The 22,917-nt window shown below is 33.6% G+C and overlaps 2 protein-coding genes across 2 annotated transcripts; one reads left to right on the forward strand and one right to left on the reverse strand.

Moving 5' to 3' along the window:
- Window positions 1-2,805: 2,805 nt before the first annotated feature.
- Window positions 2,806-4,443, forward strand: LOC110269679 (uncharacterized). Its single transcript, XM_088506568.1, has 10 exons — window positions 2,806-2,882; window positions 2,970-3,035; window positions 3,114-3,182; window positions 3,258-3,332; window positions 3,406-3,459; window positions 3,693-3,779; window positions 3,857-3,949; window positions 4,006-4,071; window positions 4,155-4,250; window positions 4,374-4,443. Exons 1-10 carry the CDS (start codon window positions 2,806-2,808, stop codon window positions 4,441-4,443), a joined length of 753 nt encoding a protein of 250 aa, XP_088362694.1.
- A 5,987-nt stretch (window positions 4,444-10,430) lies between these two features.
- On the reverse strand, window positions 10,431-16,078 carry LOC107630479 (FKBP12-interacting protein of 37 kDa). The gene is made up of 13 exons (XM_016333626.2): window positions 15,786-16,078; window positions 15,586-15,696; window positions 15,334-15,401; window positions 15,205-15,241; window positions 14,333-14,420; window positions 14,150-14,214; window positions 13,976-14,053; window positions 13,171-13,218; window positions 12,478-12,531; window positions 12,004-12,165; window positions 11,654-11,723; window positions 11,397-11,452; window positions 10,431-10,872 (listed from the first exon to the last, which is right to left on the reverse strand). The coding sequence occupies exons 1-13, from the start codon at window positions 15,810-15,812 to the stop codon at window positions 10,717-10,719; spliced, it is 1,020 nt and encodes a 339-aa protein (XP_016189112.2). The 5' UTR covers window positions 15,813-16,078; the 3' UTR covers window positions 10,431-10,716.
- Between the last annotated feature and the right edge of the window lie 6,839 nt (window positions 16,079-22,917).

Below are 22,917 nucleotides of genomic sequence, written 5' to 3' on the forward strand. Positions count from 1 at the left end.
GAGAGCTTCAACATAATAAAAATTTGTTATCTGAAGTCTTCCTAAAATATCGTTAGAGCTTCGTGCTGATAACGTGTTGTAAAATAAATAAGGAAAAAGTAATAAAATAAAAGTATAAATAGAAAATATTATTATTAGTATTTACCAACACTATTATACTACTATAAAGATAATATATTAATATTATATTAGTAGTATATGAAAGAAGAAAGTAAAGAAGTGCTTTATAAGAAAGAAAGAGAGAGGAAGTATTTGCTTTTATTCCTGAGTGTGTCAAATACACATGCCATACTATCTCTATTTATACAACTTCATTTTCAACTCTCATTTAATTGGATTTTGTCTTGAAAAAGATTCCTTCAGCATTGAGAAAGATAGCCACCTAAGATATACGTGGTCATTCATCTTTATCACAATATGATTATAAATATACATCGAATTTTTTTTAGACTCTAATCTGATCCTAAATCTGATAAAATCTAAATATTTTTAGGCTATAATTATACCAAAACTAAATCGGATGAAAATCAAACTTTTAAAAGTTTAATAATAATTTATAAAAAAACTTATTTATAAAAAAAATTTATTATCAAAAAATTGATATTCATATTTGAACTTAAATTTATCTATAAATTCTAATGGGCCTGCTACACATACAAGCTTACAAGCTTACAAGTTGGCCCAGCCCAAATACAACTCACGCACATGAAGAGGGATTACATGGAGCGTCAACTTCACGCGCTCAACACTCAAACGGTTACGTATCCTACGAGTAATGGCAGACTCTTCCACTTCTTCCACTTCTTCCACTTCTCAAAGCGATTCGAAAACAAGGCAACGCTTTCATTTTTGAGCGAAAATCGAAGTTCAAAATATACAAGTCGTCGCTAACCTTCGAAACCTCCATCAAAACACCATCAAACTCTCCATCAAGAATCTGAAGAGAAAACAAAGCAACAATACTCAAGGTAAGTTCATTACGAACTAGGTTTTACTTTTCTTCTACGTCGTTGTTCTAGGGTTTACTGTTATTCTTGCTTCTTTGTTACACTATTCTTCTACGTTGTTGTTCTAAGTTCTCCTGTTATTCTTGTTGTTCTAGATCTTTTGGTAACTGATTTTTGGGGGTATATTCCGTAGATTGGGGGGTGTATACTGCTTGACATTGTAATGTTGCTTGATATTGAAGCATGTTTGAGTGATATCTGATTGATATATATATGGATGTATCTGAATCATATCTATGGGTGTATCTCACTGTTATCAATGGGTGTATCTTACTGTTATTAATGGGTGTATCTGACTCATATATATGGGTGTATCTTACTATTATCAATGGGTGTATCTTACTGTTATTAATGGGTGTATCTGACTCATATATATGGGTGTATCTTACTGATATCTTTGGGTGTATTTTTTGTTTCAGAGAGAATGGCAGCAAGAAACCAAACAAAAGACCTTAAGTGTGCCACACATCTCCTAAGTGATAAATTCAGAAACATGAGTGAGGAGAAGAAGGCGATTGTGAGGGATCTCGGATTCGGTGGGTTGATGCACATCCCACCACTAAGGGTGGATCACCAACTGTTAAGGGAGCTGGCAAACAACTTCAAACTTGGGGAGAACAGACTGAAAACAGGATATGGTTCTTTCAAAATAACACCAAAAATAATAGGTGATGCGCTTGGCATCAATGCAACAGGTAACTAGCTTAAAATTATAGGTGTATATTAAGTTGATGCTTGGGTGTATTTAAGTTGATGATTGGGTGTATTTGAACCGACTTGGATACTTTTTTGTTTTCCTTTTTGTAGGAGATCTATTTCCTGAGAAAGTTGAGTATAAGAAACTTTCTAATGATGACAAAATAATTTTTAGAAGATTCCAGGGTAAGACCCTCAAAAGTCTTACCGATGAGATGATGGAAATCGGCGTTGGCAACGAAGAGGAACGCCTGATGTTCAAGAGGATATTCATCCTCTATATACATATGGCGTTCCTTTTGACAACAACGATAAACAAAATATCGCCTGTGCACTTGGCCCCAATTTTTAAGATGGACGGCATATCGGAGAGAAACTGGGGGGGGGGGGCATGTTTTGACCTTCATGGTCAAGGGCATCACAGACTACAAGGAGAAAAAGAAGAAGGTAATTGATGGCTACCTCGTCGCCCTGATGATAATTTACTTTCATCTTTCAAAAAACAAAGGCAAGAAGAGGGCTGAAAGACCACCAAAGCCCTGGATTGCCAACTGGACTAAGGAGCAGTTGGTGGAAAGAATGACTGCAGAAAGAGAGGAAATTTTGGTAAGTAAACACAATATGTTGGTTGTATTTTATTTACCTGAATGCTGCTAGCTAAAATATCTAATGTTTCAGGGAATTGTGAAGATGGCGGAGACAAGAGCAAGAGAAAAAATGAAAAAAAAGAAAAAAAGAAAAAAAAAACAAGAAATCAAAAAAACAAAAAAAGGAAGGCGAGTTCAACATCGTCTTCGGAGACAGAAACAACTACTGACAGTGACACTTCTACCTCTGAATCTGAGACTCAAGAAGACTCAGAGGATTCAGGAAGAAAACACCGCAGCAAAAAGGGAAAAAAGTAAGTACCATACTTGGGTGTAATTTCTTTTTCGAGATGGGTGTATTTTGTTGATCACATTGGGTGTATGTAGTTTATTAAGCTGGGTGTGTTTCGTTTGCTGCGTTGGGTGTATATTGTATATTCAGTTGGGTGTATCTTGTGCATTCATTTGGGTGTATTTTTTAGTATGTTCTAAATAATGATTGTTTGCCTTCCAGAATGGACTCCAGAAAAAGAAAGAAGAGTCAAGAGGAGTCAGATTCTGATTCAGAATCTAAATCTGAATCAAGTGATGAGTAATGTCCTGAAATTATTACTCCTTTCTTTTGGCTTCATTATAAAGATTTCGTGTATTAACTGAAGTGTCTCTTATTAACTTATAGGAGCGAAGAATCATCACTGGTGGAGAAGGAAAAGAAAAAGAAAAAGACAAAAACATCACCAAAAAAGTAAGCACTTCTTTGGATAATATTCTGTGATAAAATTAATTTTTTATTTCTGATTGGTACTCTTTTTTTTCCACCCAGAACACAACCAAAAAAGAAAAAAGTTGTTGTGGAGGATTCACCTCCTGAAGAAGATCAATACTTTGATGGGTACAGTACCTCGTAAGCTATATTACCGTCTATCATTGTAATTATTTTTGTTAACATCTTCTTTTATGAATGTAGTGAGAGATATGAAATATCAAGTGACGAACTAGAAGAATGGCTAAGGAAAAACGTTGATAAATCTGCTGTAGAGGGGTATGTCTTGGTGGGGTGTCTATTTCAGATTTTGGTGTGTTTTGTTTGCTAATAATTGTTTCTTGTTTCGCAGGGAGAACCAAGCAGACCTGCGATTGACAGAAGGTCACTATGTGTCCTCTGAAACGTAAGAAGCTTTATTTAATAAAATCTTGTTATCATGATTTGGGTGTATTTTGTGGAACCATTTGGGTGTATTGTATTGATCAAGTTGGGTGTATGTTGTTTATTAAGTTGGGATATTTCGTTTTTTGTGTTGGGTGTATATTGTCCATTCGGTTGGTTGTATCTTGTGCATTCATTTGAGTGTATTTTATACCTGTATCTTATTTTGTCTGAATAACATGAAATCTGTTTTAGAATACCGGCTGTGAACTTGGGAAGTGATGATCCTTCCTCTCAAGGACGCACAGAACAGAGTAGTGTAAACCAGCCGTCAGAGAGCATATAATTTCTCTTTCAGATAACCGTTACTTTTATTCTTCTATTAACTTATACTTCTAATTCTATATATATTTTTTTAGAAAAAAAAGCCCTTTATTATTTTATTCAAGAAAAAAAAGGCAGGAAAAAAAGCAAAAACTACAAGTATGTAAGTTCTCAAAAAAACAAAGCCTGTCCTCTTTTTGAATTGTTCGGGTGTATTTTTTGACTTTCTTTGGGTGTATTTTAGGTTGAGTCCCGCTGATTCGAATATGATGGTTGTGAGGGAACAGACACCGTTGGATGCGCTTGCAATGTGAGTTTTCCAAGAATATTTCAACCTTATAACCTTATTATTTTCAAAGGCGTTGTTAACCCTTCTTTTTTCTTCTTGTTTAGAGTCCCGATTAAGGTTTTTGTGCCGGCATCCCAAACAACCACTGAGACAGATTTTGAACCAACCCCTATGCTACAAATTGAAGGGACTACAAAAACGTAAGAAATAGTATTGGGTGTATATTTGTTTAGAGTTTGGGTGTAAATTTGCTAATAGTTTGGGTGTATATTGTTCCTGATTAGTTTTTTCTACGCCATGATTAATTTTTTGGAACTGTGCAACACTCCTGAAACCCCCAAACAACTTCAAGAGACCACACCCACGCTTCCCCCAGCTCCAACTAAAATGTAAGTTCATCAGACTAAAATCAATCTTTGCTTATCATCCGTATATTCTTATTCTTATTCTTATACATGATGACGCAGTCATCCAGCCGCAGAAGACGCTGCTGCCCTGTTGATGATGGCACGGACAGCATCCTATGTTCCTAAAACAGATCCAGGAGTGCCATCATTCAGCCTTGGATTGACTGATTCAAGCCAGGACGGAGCGTTAACGCAGGAGACAGAAAGGGCAAAATCTCCAGAAGCTGCAAATTTGATAGAACAATTAGACGATTTGGTCCAAAAAATAGCAAGCAGTGCGGCGAAGGGAAAAAACAAAAGTCCACAAATTCAAAGGGAGACTGGGGGGGGGGAGTTCTGCGAAGTTTGAAACTCCTGGGGGAATAAATCAGATTACGGATGATATGAAACAAAAGTGCTACATCTGGGGGACGCGACTGAAGGAAGACGCAAATGGCAATACTAACGAGTATGAGCAGATGTGCACTCTAATTGCCCAAGATGAATACATTTTGATTAGAATGCACCTTGCATCCCTCCAGGCAAAAAGTGATATAGAATCTGGGGTAATATTAGAATAACATTAATGTTTTTACACCAAAGTCAACTGCAATGTTTATTAATGTAAAATTGATTTCGGCATATATTTCTAAATTGTATCTGCCATCTGCCTCATCCTCAACTAGAAAAATGAAAAGAGGTTTCAAAAACAAATATACTGTCTCCCTCCCCCCCCCCCGATATTGTGGTAAGTGTTACTTCTACGAACTTTGGGTGTATTTTCTGTATTGATTTGGGTGTATTTTTTACGTTCAATTGGGTGTAAGTTGTGTAGTCATTTGGGTGTATTTAAAGTATTCACTTGGGTGTATTTTATTTCTTGTTTCGCAATTCTTGCAGAACATGGCACTTTCAGATCACCCAAACGGGGAATTCATATCACCGAAAACGAATAAGAAATTCAGGGTGGAAGACTACCCGAGTTTTATTCCCTTCATAGATGCAAAAAAATTAACTTCGCATCCATATGTAAGTTTCATTTGCTAAATTTGTTAGTACACTTCTTTACTTATATGCCAAATAAAAAAACACACTGTTGAAATGTGGCAATCCTTCAGATTTTTGTACCTGTTTGCTACTCGGGGCATTGGTGGTTATGGCTGATAGATACAATAAAGCAGAGATGTCATATACTTGACCCGCTACACAAAAAAGCTCCCGGCGAAGAGAGAAAGAAGGTTAATAAATTCACTGTAAGTTGCCTCTGTCTTCTTTACTTTAATATTTAGGTCTATTTCGTTAGTTGTGTTGGGTGTATATTGTCCATTCAGTTGGGTGTATCTTGTGCATTCATTCGGGTTTATTACTAATTTGTTTTGGTATTTAAGGGATATGTATTTTCAAGATTGATAACATATGCCGGCGGGAAACCTCTGAAGAAAGGCAAGAAGGAGAAGGAAATTAAATCATCATATGTTAAAATATCAGGCCAAAAATCAAGGTATAAATTTGTGACTCTGAACATTAAACTTTCGTAAATGAGATTTGTAATTTATTTTCTTCGTTTTCAGCTATGACTGCGCTATCTACGTTATGAAGTGGATGGAGTTAATTGAGCCGGAAAACATTAAAAAGGGGAAGTATGAATGGGATAATTGGCCACAGGTAACTGTCTTTAGAACTATATAACTCTGTATTACTTTACTGAATTAATATTGCTGTTTAAACAGAATATACTTTTTAATTGTAAGAGGAGGTGGACCACTATAGAGTGGAGTATGCTTCGCGGATACTATTCAGTGAGATGAATAAAGAGAGAGATCGGGCAATTAGAGAGAGTAATGCTATAAGGCTGTCGAAACCATCCTCTGTATTATTGAGTCCGTTTTGTCAGATAAATTCTGCTGATATAGAAACTGCGTAAATATTTGTAAATTGAACAAATGCTGTAAATATTTGCCATTTATCAACAACTTCTATTCCATGTATATTTTTTTCCATAGTTAAACTATCTGTGCTATTAAACTGTCTGTGCTGTATTCAAAAGCTGTATTACAGGTGGTAAAATATGAAGGAAAAAATCAAGGCATATATAAACGCAAATTATAAACTGTTACACCCAACGCAGGTCTAATAATACACCCAAGATTGCATAAAATATACACCCAACCTGTCTGTGCTGTATTCAAAATGTATGAATTCCAAGTACTAAAATATGAAGAAAAACATCAAATCAAATATAAACCCATAACCTGCAAATTTTTACAGCTTTTGTTCTATATGTATCTATATATGTATCTATATGTAAATTGCCAATGAACAAAAATACACCCAAAAGAACAGTGATTTTACACCCATATTCTCTAAAACTATACACCCAAAGAGTTATCCCCTGCTGCTAGTACCCTGAACTGATAATTCATAACGTGTCCTTGATATTGGCTGGAATTTGAATGCACCGCTGATGTAGCATCAAACAGGTTTATCTGAATATAATACTCACACATTAGCTAAACTATTAACGAGAAAAATTAACTCAATCGCCACAAATTTAAAGAACATTACTTTTACCTCGCTTAAAACTTTCGTCTTCTTCTTCTTTGTGGCATTTGCGATCTGTTTGTCCAACTTTGAACCTAGCCTATTTTTTGGACGTCCTCTTGTTCGAATCCTTGGCGGGCTTTGAAGCTCGTTAACGGATTCCAAATTGGCGTCTTCGTGGGATAAAGAAGATGTCCCCTTCCTTTTGGCTTTTAATGATTCCATCTCGGCCATGACGTTATCGTACGCACGGTGTAGAATTGCAGTCAGCTCCTCCGATTCGGATGCAAATTCGCAAATATTTTGCGAACGAAAAACCAATTGGTCGAACCTCTTACTTCTTGGCTCCATCAGTGGCTCGTCGTGGCTGCTCTTGATGTGTGTGTGTCGCCTCTTTACCTTCTTGCTCCATCGTTCCAGTACATATCTAGGTGACACTTGGCTTACTTGTTCGAAGCTTAACACGCTTAGTGCGTGACGGCACAGTATCCCTCTCGACTCGAATAATAAGCATTGGCATTTTACCTCGGCTGCAACTGAGTCGTAAGTAACCACGAACTTGTTGAATATTGAGCTGGAAACTTGTTCTCCGACTTCGTATACTGAATAGCCTAGAGCGAAATTCTTTAATCTGGTGATGCAATTCGCCTTTCCTCTGAATTGCGCTTGGACTTCCCTAAACTTTGCATGAGTGTACGCATCTTGAAACTGAGCTTCAATGGAGGATTTGGTTGCACACGGTATGACCGTATGAAAATCTGCAGCATCTGATTCTCTCTCTGCTTGCTCCCTGCTTCCGAGGCAATTATCGTATTGTTTGACGAACTGAATAAGCGAGCTGTTCCGGGTGATATACTTGTTAAAAAATGAATGCATGCTCTCGCTCCTTTGTGTGCTTCTCATCCCTGCCCAGAAGTGGTGATCCAGATAGATAGGAACCCATATGTGACGGTCTTCGTACAGATCTGCATAATACACCCAAACACAGACTATAAATACACCCGAGGGGACATGCAATTTACACCTCTGCTAAAGATTTTAAAAAGACATTACCTGAAAGCCACTTGTTGTCCGCAAGACCAAAATTCAGCAGAAAATCATTCCAATTCCTATCGAATGAGTCTTTGCTAAGAGAGTTCCAAACAACTTGGCTCATTTCTTGTTCAATATCGGCATTTCCCTTGTACCAGTTTAATTTGCTTGGAATCTTCTTCATGATGTGCCAAATACACCAACGGTGAACTGTTGTTGGCATACAGGCCTCTAAAGCCCTTTTCATTGATTCGCACTGATCGGTTAGAAACCCTTTCGGAGCGTTTCCTCCTATGCAACGAAGCCAGCATTGAAATAACCATTTGAATGATTCAATTTCTTCGTTCTTCATCAAAGAGCATCCGAGAAGTGTTGACTGACCGTGGTGATTCACCCCGACAAAAGAACCACAGACCAAATTATACCTGAAACAAATTACCATAGTCCAGAATACAAAATCATTAGGTACACCCTAACAAATGCTTCGTATACACCCAATGAAATAGCCAATATACACCTCTGCTGCGGATTCGTAAAAATAAATTAATTTAGCATCATAAACAGGTGCAGTTTGTTACCTGTTTGTATTGTAGGTGGTGTCGAATGAAATGACGTCTCCGAAATACTCAAAGGCAGCTCTGCTTCTTGCATCGGCCCAAAAAGCCAGCTTAATCGATTGATCCTCCTCGAGTTCGAGCTTAAAAAAGAAATTCGGATTCTTCTCTTTCATTCTTAAGAAGTATTTCCTGAATTCCTTTGCATCTTCTTGTTCGGAAACATTCTGTACTTCCCTGGTAATGTAATTCCTCACGTCTTTTTCGATAAAATTTAACTCGCGGTGACCCCCGGCAGCCGCAACAAATGATTGGTAGGTTTTGCTTGGTCTGATACCGGCCTCCTCGTTATTCTCTATTGTACGACGAATGGACATGCTTAGTTCCCTGTGTTGTTTGAGCATCTCTGCTTTACTTGGACAGCAGGGGTGTGAATGATCCAGCACAACCTTTGAAATGATCCAAGCACCGACATCCTTCAATGTGTGTATATAAATTCTTGCAGGACAGTTTAAACCGGCTGTCGGATTGGTCTTCTCGGTCGGAGATATTTTAGATTTCCATTTTCCCTCTCTGCTACATGTAATCAGTTGATTCTTAATCTCGTTTCCCTTCCTATTTGTGCACCGAACTCTTGTAGAGAAACCTGCAGCCTTGGCATAGTTCCTGTAAAATTTTTCAGCATCTTCAAGAGTGGTAAAGGTCATTCCAACCTTCGGAACAAGCTCGTCATCAACAACCGAGAGAGGCTGCACAATACACCATGTCAGAAACTGTGAATACACCCATAGATATGATTCAAATACACCCAATCATGTCTAATATGATACACCCAAACCGCAACAACTCAACTACAGAATGACCTTTAAAGCCATAAACTGTAAATACACAGGCTGCAAAATACACCATGTCAACAACTAAAAACACACACAATCATGTCTGATATAATACACCTGAACAACAACAACTCAATTAAAATAACAAAAAACCAGTAAAGTGTAAATACACCCACACTTCTAGCAAAAATACACCCAAAATGGAATTGATCTACACTCGAGCGTCTGCTATAAATTCCAGATAATTAATCACAACTAATACATTGAATCGACAGATTCATGTTAACGTGTTACTTTCAACTACACAATGCTATACAAATTACTGAAAGAAAATTCATACTAATCCTATGTAAATCAAACCTCAGGAACTTCGTTAGATTCAAATTCATAATCCACTTCGCCTGGATTCAACTGACAATCTGAGGTTGAATGATCCATTCTCTTTAAAACGAGTTCAAACTTTGATTTCAGAAAACAACAAATCAAAATAGAAAACGAAACTCGAGTTGCAGAGAGAGAGGAAAGTAACGTAAACGAAGAACATACCAGTGAGAAAAGGAGAGAAAAAGAACGATGGAGAAGAAGGAGGGAAGACGCGCGAGAAGAACAACCAAATCTCAAAATAACGAAAACGAAGAAGGAAACAAATCTTTTAAATTTGGTAGTTAAATATACGCGGGATCTTATATAGCGCGTGTATACAACGTATGTGGAGCAGCGCGTGTATACAACGTATGTGGAGCAGCGCGTGTATACAACGTATGTGGAGCAGCACGTTTTTTTGTTTTATTGCTTAATGAACTTGTAAAGCATACAAGCCCTAATGGCTTGTATGCAGAGTTTTTCCGAAATTCTAATTTGATGCTTTTTTGATCTATTTTTTAATTCAATAAGTGCGATTAAAAATAAAACATTAAATTTATAATTAAAATAACATAATATTAAAATTAATTTAAAATATATATACTTTTTTAGTTTCCGTAAGATGCACATGAAACGGGTGAAACTGGATTCGCCTTGACCCAAATCTGACCCTAAATAATGACCGAATCTATTTGTGAAACTCATCCGACCATAGACCCGGTAAAATCGTACCAAACTAACCCCTAAAATGTTCGAATGTGAGTTAGATCGGGCCATGCTACCACAAACTAATGACAGAATCAACGAGGATTCTAATGCCACACGTTGCAGCACCAAAATCACTTTTGCTTTGCAAATTGATGAATTCAATTCGATATACAACTATTAGTGAACTGAATTCTTGAGAAGAAACCGTTCCCACAAAAACTTTTCGTGTTAAGCTAACGTGGCACATTAGTCAGCATTTTCCCTAGGCATTGCATTAATGTCATCTCTCTTAGATGCGGCTTCTGTTGTCCGTTCATCCATGAAGCCTTTCTCTTGCAATTCATCTTTCAGCCGTTGGATCTCTTCATCCTTCTCTTCTAATTTCTCTTGCAACATCAAAACCTGCAGTAAAACCCATTGAAGCTATGCGTACTCAAAGATTTTCTTTGGTACAATGTACTCAATATTTAGGTTAAGCTCTTAAGCACCTTATATATAATCCCACAAAAATTCAGCACAAGAAAATTTCAAATAATCATATATTTTTGGGCTTTGTCCAAATATATGGGGAAGAGGAGATTCTCCCATTATGAACCAACACACAAAACAATAAAGCCTTATTTGATTAGGTGAAATCGGTTATATAAATCAAATAACCCCATTGAGTTCCACCATGTTTAGTGAGACCGTTCTAGATCTTTCTTGACCAGCAACATAGTACATCCAAATTAATGTATATTATATTATTTATTCCCTATTCAGTATTCATCTAAATCATATAGAGATTTAAGTATAAGTGGACTAAACAAAAATGGTTTACTCCGTCAGAAACTCTGAAGCAAATAGTGTATAATGCAGAGGAGAATATGCAGTGCATTGATATTTTGAAACAACATGAAAGTATGAAAGTAGGGATAAGCAAAAACCATTTCATTGGATCTTTCAACGTCGTTTGTCAGTCCATCCATATGTGTCTGCAGCCCTGTAGTCAAGTTTAGAGGTTAAGATTACATAAATTGCTAATGCATGGAGATAATATAGTAGATTAACATTAGCATAACTTTTGATTCCCAAAAACTCCAATTTAGGCAAACCTGATTAAGATTCATCCTAAAAAGGGTCAAAGAGGATTAAAATGCCAGAGCATACAATCTTTTATTTTTGAAATCATCCAGCTGCTAACCTTCGAATTGACTTCTCAGTTCGGCATTCTGGTATTTCTGCAATGATAGTTTCATTGCTAACTCTTGTATCTGGAAATCAAGAACAAAACATTGAAGGGGGAGATGCCAACATCACCATCGACACAGCAATAACCATGACGAATAAATTATGTACAATTGTAAATGCATGAGTAATATTACCTCTAGTAAATAATAAATTATTATGTCATCAGCTCAATGACAACTATAATAGAAACAGTTGTAAAGAATCTCATGTATGCAACAAAAAAATGGGGGTTGGGGTTTTTGGTGGTTGGGGGGGGGGGGTGAAGTGACAGTTAGAGGCATCAAGAAAATAAGATAGCATCACCTTTGCGTCAGTCGCTTGGTTCCCAATCTCCTCATTTTCCTCCTGCAAAGTTTTGCATTTAGCCATAAGCATCTTTCCCATCTTGCTCTGGGGAGTGAAATTGATTGCGGCAATGTTATCTTGCAACTCTTTCACTTTTTTGTCCTTCTCCTCGACTAAATTCTAAGATCAAATGAGAACCCATGTAAGAAACAACTGAAGAAGTAATCACCATTCACCAATGTAAAAACTGACTAAAACTACCACTACATAAGACACAGTACAATATTCCTCTCTCCTCATAATGGATAACAAGTTGTTTCTTCACCATATCTCTAAGGTGATACTCTCCCAGAAAGAACTAACAAGACAGCTTGCTCTAACATTTTCCAAGTAGGACTCTAGTCATTAGGCATAATATCCATCCTGGATTCTATATCTCTGAAAATAACAAACTTGACTCAATAGAATTCATAACCAAGTTGAATAACAAACCTTCAAACGAGTAAACTCTTCGTGGACAGCTGGATCTAGTAACAGCCTCCTTGCCTGAAAGTTAAAATCATGGAAACAAGGACTACCTTTGGGCATAACTAAGTCAAAATGGAAGGCAATAAGATGCAGCCAAAATTATTTGAAAGCAGCATATCATGAATAACTCAAAAAATAAATTAATAAAAATAAATAAATAAGCAGGAAGAAAGTATTGAAAATTGAGTTGTATAAGTATAATAGACCCACTTTTATCAGATCCAATGCAAGTACATTACTCCTCATTTTTTTTATAATTATTATTGAAGTTCCAGTAACTGTAATCGGGTAATGATCCAGAAGGATCTATGCCCAGATCCAGTAACAGATTATCAGGGCTGCTATAATTCTATAAAACTTATAAGTAGAAAGAGGCAGACTAGCACATAGTTATTTATCTTGAGTGCAACCTTCTTGTCAGCTAATATACAAGATCTAGTGAACAATTTATACATGTCATAAAGTGTAAACCTCCTGGGTATATCACTGTTTGAAGGAGAAATGAACAGAACAACAAAAATAGTACATAAACCACTACAAACAGGATAACTTGGAATTAAAACATTGCAGCTTTTCCTATGTACCATGAAAGACTTTAGACACAGCCATATTGATGAAAGCACACAATAGCAAAAATTATATTATATAAAACAATACCTGCATCGTTGCTGGCTTGAGTTGAGCTTTCAGATCCCGCACAGCAGACTGGAAAAGTTTAGACAGGCATATACGTTTTAGTGGGGGGAAAAGTTTTCTAAAAGTAGATAAAGTCTTACTACATAACCCGAAATCTTTAAAGTGCATGTAGCTTTAAACTTTCTGATCAGGATTCGTAACAAGCAATAGGATCAGTTCAAGCTCTTATTGCAATTCAACACTTCATACACCTACACAATACATGATAATTTCTGGCCTCTTATCCTTTAAGGACTTTCTACTTTCTCATCAAAGGCATAATACTTTAATATTACAACCAGTTCGTCCCAACCCCAGTTCGTCCCAACCCTTTTGCTGTTACTTCATGCTAGTTGCTAAATAGAGAGTATATCCATTATCCAGTTCTATTGCCAGCATAAATAACATTTCTAGGGTATAATGACTTCTCCATACAGCTAACTATTATTAACCAATTAGGCAATTGAAGAGCTCATTTAAATAAATAAATAAATAAATAAGAAAGAAAGAAAGAAAAAAGCACCACTCCCCAATCTAAAGTTCCAAATTCCAATGAAATTTTTCTCAAAGGAAGTGGGTATCTCCTTCCTTTCCAAACAGCCACTTATCAATAAAAAGAATGAAAACAGAGCCCTAACTTATAAAGAACAAGTCAATCAATGTTGAGCAGTGTAGACATGATATTTAACTGCCAATCAAGACAGTATGAAAGTCATCATCTAAGATTTTACAAGTTAAAAACTTCTGTTAAAGAGCATCGGAACCCTATTTTCAGTATATTACCTACCTTCAACTGTGCTATTTCTTGTTCTCGTTTTGCAAAAGTAACAAAGAATGCACCTTCCTTTTTCTTTGCTTTTTCAAGCTAATAATCAATGAAACAGTGAAAGGGATCAATGAACCCTGATCAGTGGATAAAGAATAATTTTTAAGGGAAAAAATGAACGATTTAATTCCAAACCTGCTCTTTTGAAGACTCCTCAGAAGATTTCAGGGCTTGAAGATAGTTAATCACCAATTTGGGTGCTTGAATGAAGAAAGATAACAGAAGAGATCAGGAATATATTTGAAACAAAGAAGTAATAGAACTAGATCTAGAATAACAATACAAAGGTCACCTGCAAAACACCAGGTATAAACTAACCTGGAGTGGTCCCAGAAGGTATGAAGGGTTCATTCTGAAATGCTGTGCGCCACTTCAGAATTTCAGATTTTGCAGCCTCAAGTTCATTCTGAAATATGGAATGATCTGATCAAGTTTCTAAGAAAAGGAAAAGGTAGAATTCAATCTAAGATATGACAATTAAAAAAAAAAAAATAGTAAAAGAACAAAATTTGAACAGATTATGGTCAGGGATCTCTGCTAGTCTGCTATGGGAATTTACAAATCAAACATTAGACACCATATCCCACAACTATCAAATGATCAAAATAATAAACGTGAACCTTTTCACCATGAAGCATGAAGCAATGAAACCTAGGTAATCCTAAATGCCTAATGTTTAGTATACCTGTCCTACTCATACGATTATGCACCCAGTGCCAATTTCTGCTAGGTACACACGAATAATTGATAATTGTTGGTCAAACACTACAACAAGCATATGTACCCAAAAGGCTAAATCTAAGTTAGTACTTACAAATCATAAAATTTGACAAGTACACTATTTGGTTTACTTTTAAATGAAATAAAACACTACTTCATTTCTTCAAGTCTTATTCCTCTTACGATGTTGCTTTCTTTCCTAATACTTTGATAAAAACTTGAAGTTACAACATCATAAAAATTGCATATAATATGCTTCAATTACTTTATTGTTTACTGTTTTACATTTTATATAATATACACACACATACATACCCTACCTCGTGCAAAATGACCATACTATGTACCCATATCTATGCTACATTTTCCTGAAGCATTAATGAATCCAACATTATTATAAACTACAGTCCACTTCGATCAAGAAGAGAATATCAACTTTGAGTAATTGAATTCATAAAAGTAAGACGTACTTGGCATGTGGCAAGGGTCTCCTTACAGTTTTGAAGACTGCCAGAAAAAAAGAGCCACAGAAAGAAGTTTAGGCTCAATTTATATCCTCACAGCAACCTGAACACAGTACAACTAAGATTTCGTTATACCTCTCACGAAGAGACAATATCATTCCAGTGGTTACACCAGAAGCAGCTTCTTCAGCCTTTGATTTTGCCTGAACCAATAACAAACAGAACAGAGTACAATTTTAGAAAACAAATATCCAACCTTCAACGAGTCATGTACAATTGACGAACGTATTCCATTTTCCACATAGAACATTCTAATTAGAGAACATGTAACGCAGAATCACATAGAATAAACTAAACTATAGTGGTCAGTGGATTATATTTGATTACCTTCTTGGGTGCGAAAGGGTCATTATCGTAATATTCGTCGTCATAATCGGGAGAGGGCCTCTTCTCACCAGAACGCGTTCCGGAAAATCCGCCTTCAAAATCGAAGTCTTGCTGCGTTTGAGAAAATTGAAGTGAGGGCCGAGATTCATAGATAGAAAGGGGAAAGAAAAAATAAAATTCGAAAAGAAGGAGTGTCTTACATCATCAAAATGAGGAGAGGAGGCCATTGATTTCAAAAACCCTAGATAGGGAAGGAGAAGATCAGAAGAAGCGCTGAAGCTGCAAATTATCAGAGTGCGACCAAACAGGCAAACACTCTATACAGTTACCACAATTTTTTTCTTTTTTGGGACTGTTTTGTTCTTTTAACCACGTATTTTTTTATTTTTTTTTTTTATAGGAATATGGTTCTTGGATGTATTAAACAATAGGATTGTTAATTCAGGTGTGAATTAAACAAAGGAAGTTATGTCTTTGCTTGGCAATGTTTATGGAAAGTTACATGCAACATATAACACATTTAAAGACGACCAAGTTAGGAAATAGCAAATTACGAACTAAGTTTGTGGGTAATGTGCTAAAGTTGAAATTATATGTCTTCTGAATAATTAAAGTTGACAAAAAGAAAATCTAAAATGAAAAGCATTCTTAAAAAGAATGCAGTTATGTTTTCCTTAACTTTAAGGGTGAATAATTTGATGGACAGTTTTGACTCATTATCTGCAATCACTGAAATGATAGAATATGAAAAATTGAAAATCATTTTATATGATATTGATGCTTGTATCTTTTATCAATAAAACATGGCAAGCTTCTAGCCTGAGGAAAGTATTTTAAGTAATTAAAAATATGTAAAAAAATGAGGTCATTTTGAAATATAATAAATAAGTAATTAATATTCACATGATTACTACACTCATATGATCATTTCGTGTGTTTAAAGAGAATTTAAAATTTATATTTCTGAAGAGTCTATACCATTTTCTACTTGTGTCAACATTATTAATAAGAAAAATACTACAAAATTTAATTCACTTGCTCATTTCTAAAAATAATTTTATTAAAAGATCTAAAACAGTTTTATTAAAAATGTGTTAGACGGTTAGTCATAAAAAGTAACAATAATAACAGTAATAATAATAATTATAATAATAACAATTAATGTACTACATTAATATTAATAATAATAAAAATTTATTATAATTATAAATAAAAATTTTATCTCTTTAAAATTAATATTAAGAAAATTTTCTATTCTCTTAAAATAAATTTTATGTAAATTTTAGTCTTTTTATAATGAAATTTAAATATTAATTTCTAATACAATCAAATATCTTTAAATCTAAAAGATATTTTAGTATTTTTCAAAATTAATATAAAAAAAATTATTTTTATTTGAGTTTTAAAAAGGGTACCTTAGTCATTTAAAATGAGTATTTTAGTCTTGTTAAAATCAAATTCGATTTTTTCATTTCTAATATAGTCAAACAATATGAATTTAATCTATAATGGTATTTTAATTTTTTTTAGATTAACTTTAAAATGTTATTTGTTTATTTTTAAATTAATTATATGAATATTTTAAATAGTTCGAATGTTAAATTTACAATTTCTAATACAATTAAGTAATTTTTATTCTAAAATGGTATTTTAGTCTTTTAAGGTTAATGCTAGAAAAAGGTTATTTTGGTATTTTAAAATTAAGTATAAAATGTTTTGACATTTTTAATATTAAATTAAAATTTATAGTTGTTAATAAATCAAATAATATTATTTATTCATATAAAATGTGTAATAGTAATTTTTAAATTATTACATAAAGAATATTTTGGTATTTTAAATTTAATGCTAATTAACAAATATTTTAGTTTTTTAATATGAATTCTATAGATATTTTAATATTTTAAAATAAAAATCAAATTTTAAGTTGTAATACAATTAAAAAACTTTAAAAATAAAAAAGTTTTTTAATCTTTTAATACTGATACCAAAATACTATTTCTTCATAATATTAAAAAAATTCTTTTAATTTTTTAAAGGATATGATTAGTTTTCAACTATTTCATCAATTTGTTACTTAATCTAAAAAATCCTTTCATAATTAGTACAACTTTAAAGTAGAATTTTATAAATTTACACATTTTTTGTACGGCACTAATATAAGCCATTAAATTAAAATATTCTTCCTTAGTCTTTTAAGAACCAGCTTCAAGTTTCCCCACCTTAGACAATTCTTAAAACATGATGAAAAGTTGAAAACTATAAAAGGACAATAGTTCAGACAAATTAAAGGAACAGATGGAAGAGCAATTAATAATTGACAAAAATAATTATTTAAGAGCATAGTACTTTGAGATTGTTGAAAGGAATCAAATATTTTTGAAACCTCGAGATAAACTACATTATATGTTACAGTATATATAATTATTTGAATCATCATAAAAAAAAATACAATCTTCAATTCATTTTTGTTGGTGATTCTTGAAATTGCAATATAAAGTTATCTATATGTTATTTAAGAACTAAACCTACATGATTTAGTGATTATTCTTAACTCTTATTAGTCATTGCATAAGAAAACATCAATAGAAATTATCTTCGTTGGAATTTGAAAGATAATTTAACATCTGATGAGATTAATGTCATTCTCAAAATAAAGACATTTTTCCAACATTGCTTCCTGATAATACTTTAACTTCAATAACTTTGTTTCCAAATTTGGTGACAACCAATCTAATTCTATTATAAAGACTAGCTGAATGATTAATATTTCGAATAAGTATCATTGGACAATTTTTTTAAAGCAAAGTTCATGATTTGGCATGCCAGGACATTTGATAGTAGCCAAATATTCAAGAGTGTGTATGCTAGCAAATGTATCAGCAGCTCCTTTCTTAAAAGCAAGGTGAATCAGAACTCGAATATTATTTCATATTATTTTTATTAAAGGATAGCAGTAATCATTCACTTGCTCAACAATGTTAATAGTTGGAGATAGAATAGTTTGACCATAGAGAATATCGCAATTTTCATAGCTATTTAGGTAGTCACCGTATATAACATGAACAATTGCTTTGATTGGGTTATCAGTACCATCAATCAGAAGTTCTGGTGGTATGACAACTAAACTGGAGTCATCATCAGATTCTCCTAATTTTCCATCACCCAAATCGAAAATCCAATTTGCAAACTTTTTCAATTTTTCGTTTGCTTTATTTCTATTTGTAGACAGAACTAAGTCTCATATTTTGTGTCAAGTTCAATATCTTGCAATTAGACCATAGGTAAGATGAGTTTATTGTTGCATTAACATTATCCTGCCTAGAACCTTTTGTGATTATTGAAAGTATTTGTCTAAAATCTCCTAAAAAAAACCACTGCTTTTCCTCCAAATAGTAATATGGAGCTCGATTCATTAGTGAAATGAAGTAAGCCTCTCATTGATTGATCTAGTGCTTCAAAACAAAATTTATTCATCATTAATGTCTAATTTAATTTTGTTCTTACAATCAATTCAGCTAATGGATTGCCTTGTTTGATGTTGCATGTAGAGTATTCATCTAGAGTAAGAGGAATAGAAAACCTAGAATGAGTCGTTCTTCCTCCTGGTAGCAAAAGAGCTGCGATACCACTTGAAGCAATTGTTAGGACGATTTGACCTCTTGATTTAAGACCAGCTGAGAGTGTTTTTCAGACAAAAATTTTTCCTATTTTCCCATAACCATAAAGGAAAAAGACTCGACCATGTTCTGAGTTAACGACATCCATAACCTGTTCATACACGTTCCTTTGTTCTTGTGCCATTTGTGAGAGATATTACTCATACTCATTAGCTAACAAAACACTATCATAGTTGAGTTCATCTAAGAGTAATTTGTTTTGTATTGCATCTCGCGTTTTGATATGGACACTATCCATATTAGGATATGGCATTGTTGAAAAATCTCTAAGTGTCTTTCCATTGTTGTTAAGGATTTACTCAATTTCAATAAGAGTCAGCTATAATAACTCATCTTCTTCTGACATAACCAAATCTACCAAATTTCAAAGATATCCATATAAAAACCAAAGGTTTCATTTCTCGTAAATATACAAATATGATAACAATTAGAATTGGAGTTTACGTAATTTATGACAATACTAAAATTTAAATAATAAAATAAGTCATGCATATAAGCTATTGTAATGAAGTAAAGTTGTGTCATATTTAAATATATTTAAAAGAATAAATGAAAGAACAACAATGTACCTGGTAAGATAAAGGTAGTTATATGATCATGTAGTATTCCATCAGATAGTATTATGCTACACTTTCCCAAACAACTTCTAGCCACACCATTGAATTTGACCATAAGAATGTTACAAACAATTTTCGGTGATAATAGCCGGAACCCCAATGGCTTGGTTCTTCAATCGCATCAATATACTCTTGATCATCATTTAATAATCCTCACACGTAACATGCATCTCTAAATGAGTCATATACAACATGATTGTATGTTCTCAGTTCCTTGTAGCTCTTTGGATCTTTTACAATATTTAGGAGCATTCTTAGGTAGTATAATTCATCAGATGATGATGGTGGTACAAAGAATAATCTATCAATAACAGCGGTGTTCTTTCTTGGTTCCCACACTCTAGATTGGCGTTTCTAAATAAAATGAGTAGAAAAATCATTATAGGTCAATTGTCTAGCTACCACATATTTTGCATTAGCCTTAAACCATTTCAAGAACATTGATTCTTTAATAGTTGCTTTCTGAACTATGGTTTGAAAATAGTCTTCATCTTCAAATAGAACTGTTTGTTGATCTGGCAAGTGAAAACTTAACCATTCAACTGATGGCTTCTATAATGTATGTTACACACAAATATCATCCATGCAGTTTCACATGGAGAGATATATCGACAATCATAAAACATTTTTACTTTATCAATAACTAAGTCGATATTATCAACTTTTGAATTAGAATAGAAAGATGTTGTTACCAGATCACTTTTCTTGTTAACATATTTGAAAAGATACTTTATTGACCTAGATTGATTGCATCATTATGAGCTACATATTTTAGCAATAAGAGCTTGTTATGTGGCAACATATCGATTATCCAATGGGATGCCGAATACCTCAATTGTGCGACCATCATCTCAATGCTTGTAAACCGGATATAGATTTTTATCAACAGTGGTATATTCAACAATTTTTTTTGGAAAATGATGGATGAAAATGTCCATTTTTCATGCAAGATGATTTTTTTCTGACTGATCCACATGGACCATGCATCATGAATGCTTTAACAGCCTCAAAATATTGAGGATTTTGAACCAAATCTAGGATCTTTGCTAATATGATCTTGTCAAAATCTTCAAGCACATGATATTTATGTTCTGGTGCAAGAAATAACAATATACATGTGAAGGGGAAAGTCTACACAATAAGATTCAATGCATCAAGTATGAAAACATAAAGGGTGACTACAATTGTTTAGCACTTTATATCAAGTAGAAGCTCAACTAAATTAGGTCCGAAATAAAGTTGCGAAACACAAGTCTCAACATAGTTTAGTCGTCTTTTCCACTAGGAGTAAAGAAGCAAATTCGGGAAGCAATTTGGAAGAGAATCTATTTGGTAGCTCACTTAGAGCTTTTCTCACCCAAACGAGAATCTCTCTTAAGCGAGAATTTCACATGCGCGAGCTTTTTTCGCGTGCACGAGACAACTCCACGTGCTGAGTTTAACGAAACATGTGCATCCTCATATTTTGGCTTTCGAAAGGCCCCCAATAGCTATTTTTTGATATATTTTGAAGCCAAGATAAAGAGGAAGGAAGCAACACTTATTTTTACACCGTCTTAAGTTTTTTTAGTGGGATTATAGAGAGAAAATATCTAAATTCTCTCTAGAATCCCTAGGGTTTTACTTAATTTTGTTTGTTAGTTTTAGGTTTTAGTTTTGTTTAATTGTAGTTTTGGCTCTTGTTTTCTTGTTCTTTTATTATACTTCTCTTAGAATTTAGTGTTAGTTTGGCTTTTTTTCGTTTTGCTATTTTATGAATTATGTGAATTTATGATTTATATTAATGAATTTGATATTTTATGTTTTATTGAGTCTATTTGAGTTATTATTGTCAAATTCTTATAGTTAATTGTCATAGTTTTTTTCTATTTCTTACGATTTATGAAATTTCATGTTTATGCACACTAAGTGTTTAATAAAATGCTTGGACAAGTTATAAAGTAGATTTTCTCTTTCTTGGTTTGGGGTTGGGAAATTGGGTGAACTTGAGTCACTAATGTCCAAGTTGATTTATAATTAAGATATATTAATTAATCTTATTTCTGCTAACGCTAATCTTTTATTAATTCAATTAATAAGTTAGTTAGGACTCGTGGATTGGGATTAATTAAGTCTAATTGACTTTTCTCAACTTATAGAGGTTGACAAATTGAATTTGCTGTTTGTAATTAGTATATTGTGGTTAGTGACAAGGATAGTAATCCTTAACCCTCAACCCTTACCAAAATCTTTTTAGCACTTGAATTTACTTTCTTCTACTAGTCAATTATCTTAATTGCTCTTAGTTTAATTTTTCTTGCCGTTTAGTTAATAATTACTCTTTAATTTTTAGTCAATTTATATTTTTTTATTACGATCAAACTCCCAATCTCTCATAGTCAATTGATTACTATATTGCTTTTGGTCCTTTATGCTTATATATTCTTGAAAATTGCCTTGTTTTGACTAAGTAGGCACAACTAGGTAGAAGTAGATAGAAGTAGCTTAAATTTAATAAGTGTTGACATCCGTTAATCTTGTCTTTCTTAATGTTTAGCATGAGGACATGTTTTTGTCTAAGTGTGGAAAAATTGATAAATTTATATTTTATATATGATGATTTTTGAATTGAAAATAGTAGAATTTATCAACTTAACTTGCACTTATTCCTTAAATATGCATATTTTTGTGAATTTTCTCCTAATTGTGATTAATTGATTGAAACATACTTTTTAGACCTTTAAAATTGTCAAATTAATTCTACTTTTATTCCATTCGATACCTTGATATGTTTGTTTAAGGTTTAGGAGACAAGAATGATTTGAAAAGATGGAAGAAAAGCATGCAAAACTGAAGATTTCATGAAGAAATGAAAAATTGAAAACGATGCAGAAATGTGTACCCACCAACGGACAACTCTAACAACCAAATTTCAAGCTAGTTTCGTTGTATTGATATCTGCAACATGATGCGGAATTTCACTTACTATCAGCAAGTATATCGAGTTGTACCAAGTAATACCACGTGAGTGAGTTATCATTCCTACGAGAATTAAT

Source organism: Arachis ipaensis, chromosome B3 (genome assembly GCF_059453495.1).
Source record: "Arachis ipaensis isolate K30076 ecotype BB chromosome B3, ASM5945349v1, whole genome shotgun sequence".
NCBI lineage: Eukaryota > Viridiplantae > Streptophyta > Magnoliopsida > Fabales > Fabaceae > Arachis > Arachis ipaensis.

What these genes read in the sequence shown, in the direction of transcription:
- LOC107630479 (XM_016333626.2), bottom strand. Translation starts at nt 15,812, where the DNA reads ATGGCCTCCTCTCCTCATTTTGATGAT. An exon ending in AGACCCTTGCCACATGCCAA is followed by an intron (nt 14,421 to 15,204) that starts GTACGTCTTACT and finishes TCCATATTTCAG; the next exon opens with AATGAACTTGAGGCTGCAAA. An exon ending in ACTGAGAAGTCAATTCGAAG is followed by an intron (nt 11,453 to 11,653) that starts GTTAGCAGCTGG and finishes ACTTGACTACAG; the next exon opens with GGCTGCAGACACATATGGAT.
- LOC110269679 (XM_088506568.1), top strand. Translation starts at nt 2,806, where the DNA reads ATGGACTCCAGAAAAAGAAAGAAGAGTCAAGAGGAGTCAGATTCTGAT. An exon ending in GATAAATCTGCTGTAGAGGG is followed by an intron (nt 3,333 to 3,405) that starts GTATGTCTTGGT and finishes CTTGTTTCGCAG; the next exon opens with GGAGAACCAAGCAGACCTGC. An exon ending in ATTGAAGGGACTACAAAAAC is followed by an intron (nt 4,251 to 4,373) that starts GTAAGAAATAGT and finishes GGAACTGTGCAA; the next exon opens with CACTCCTGAAACCCCCAAAC.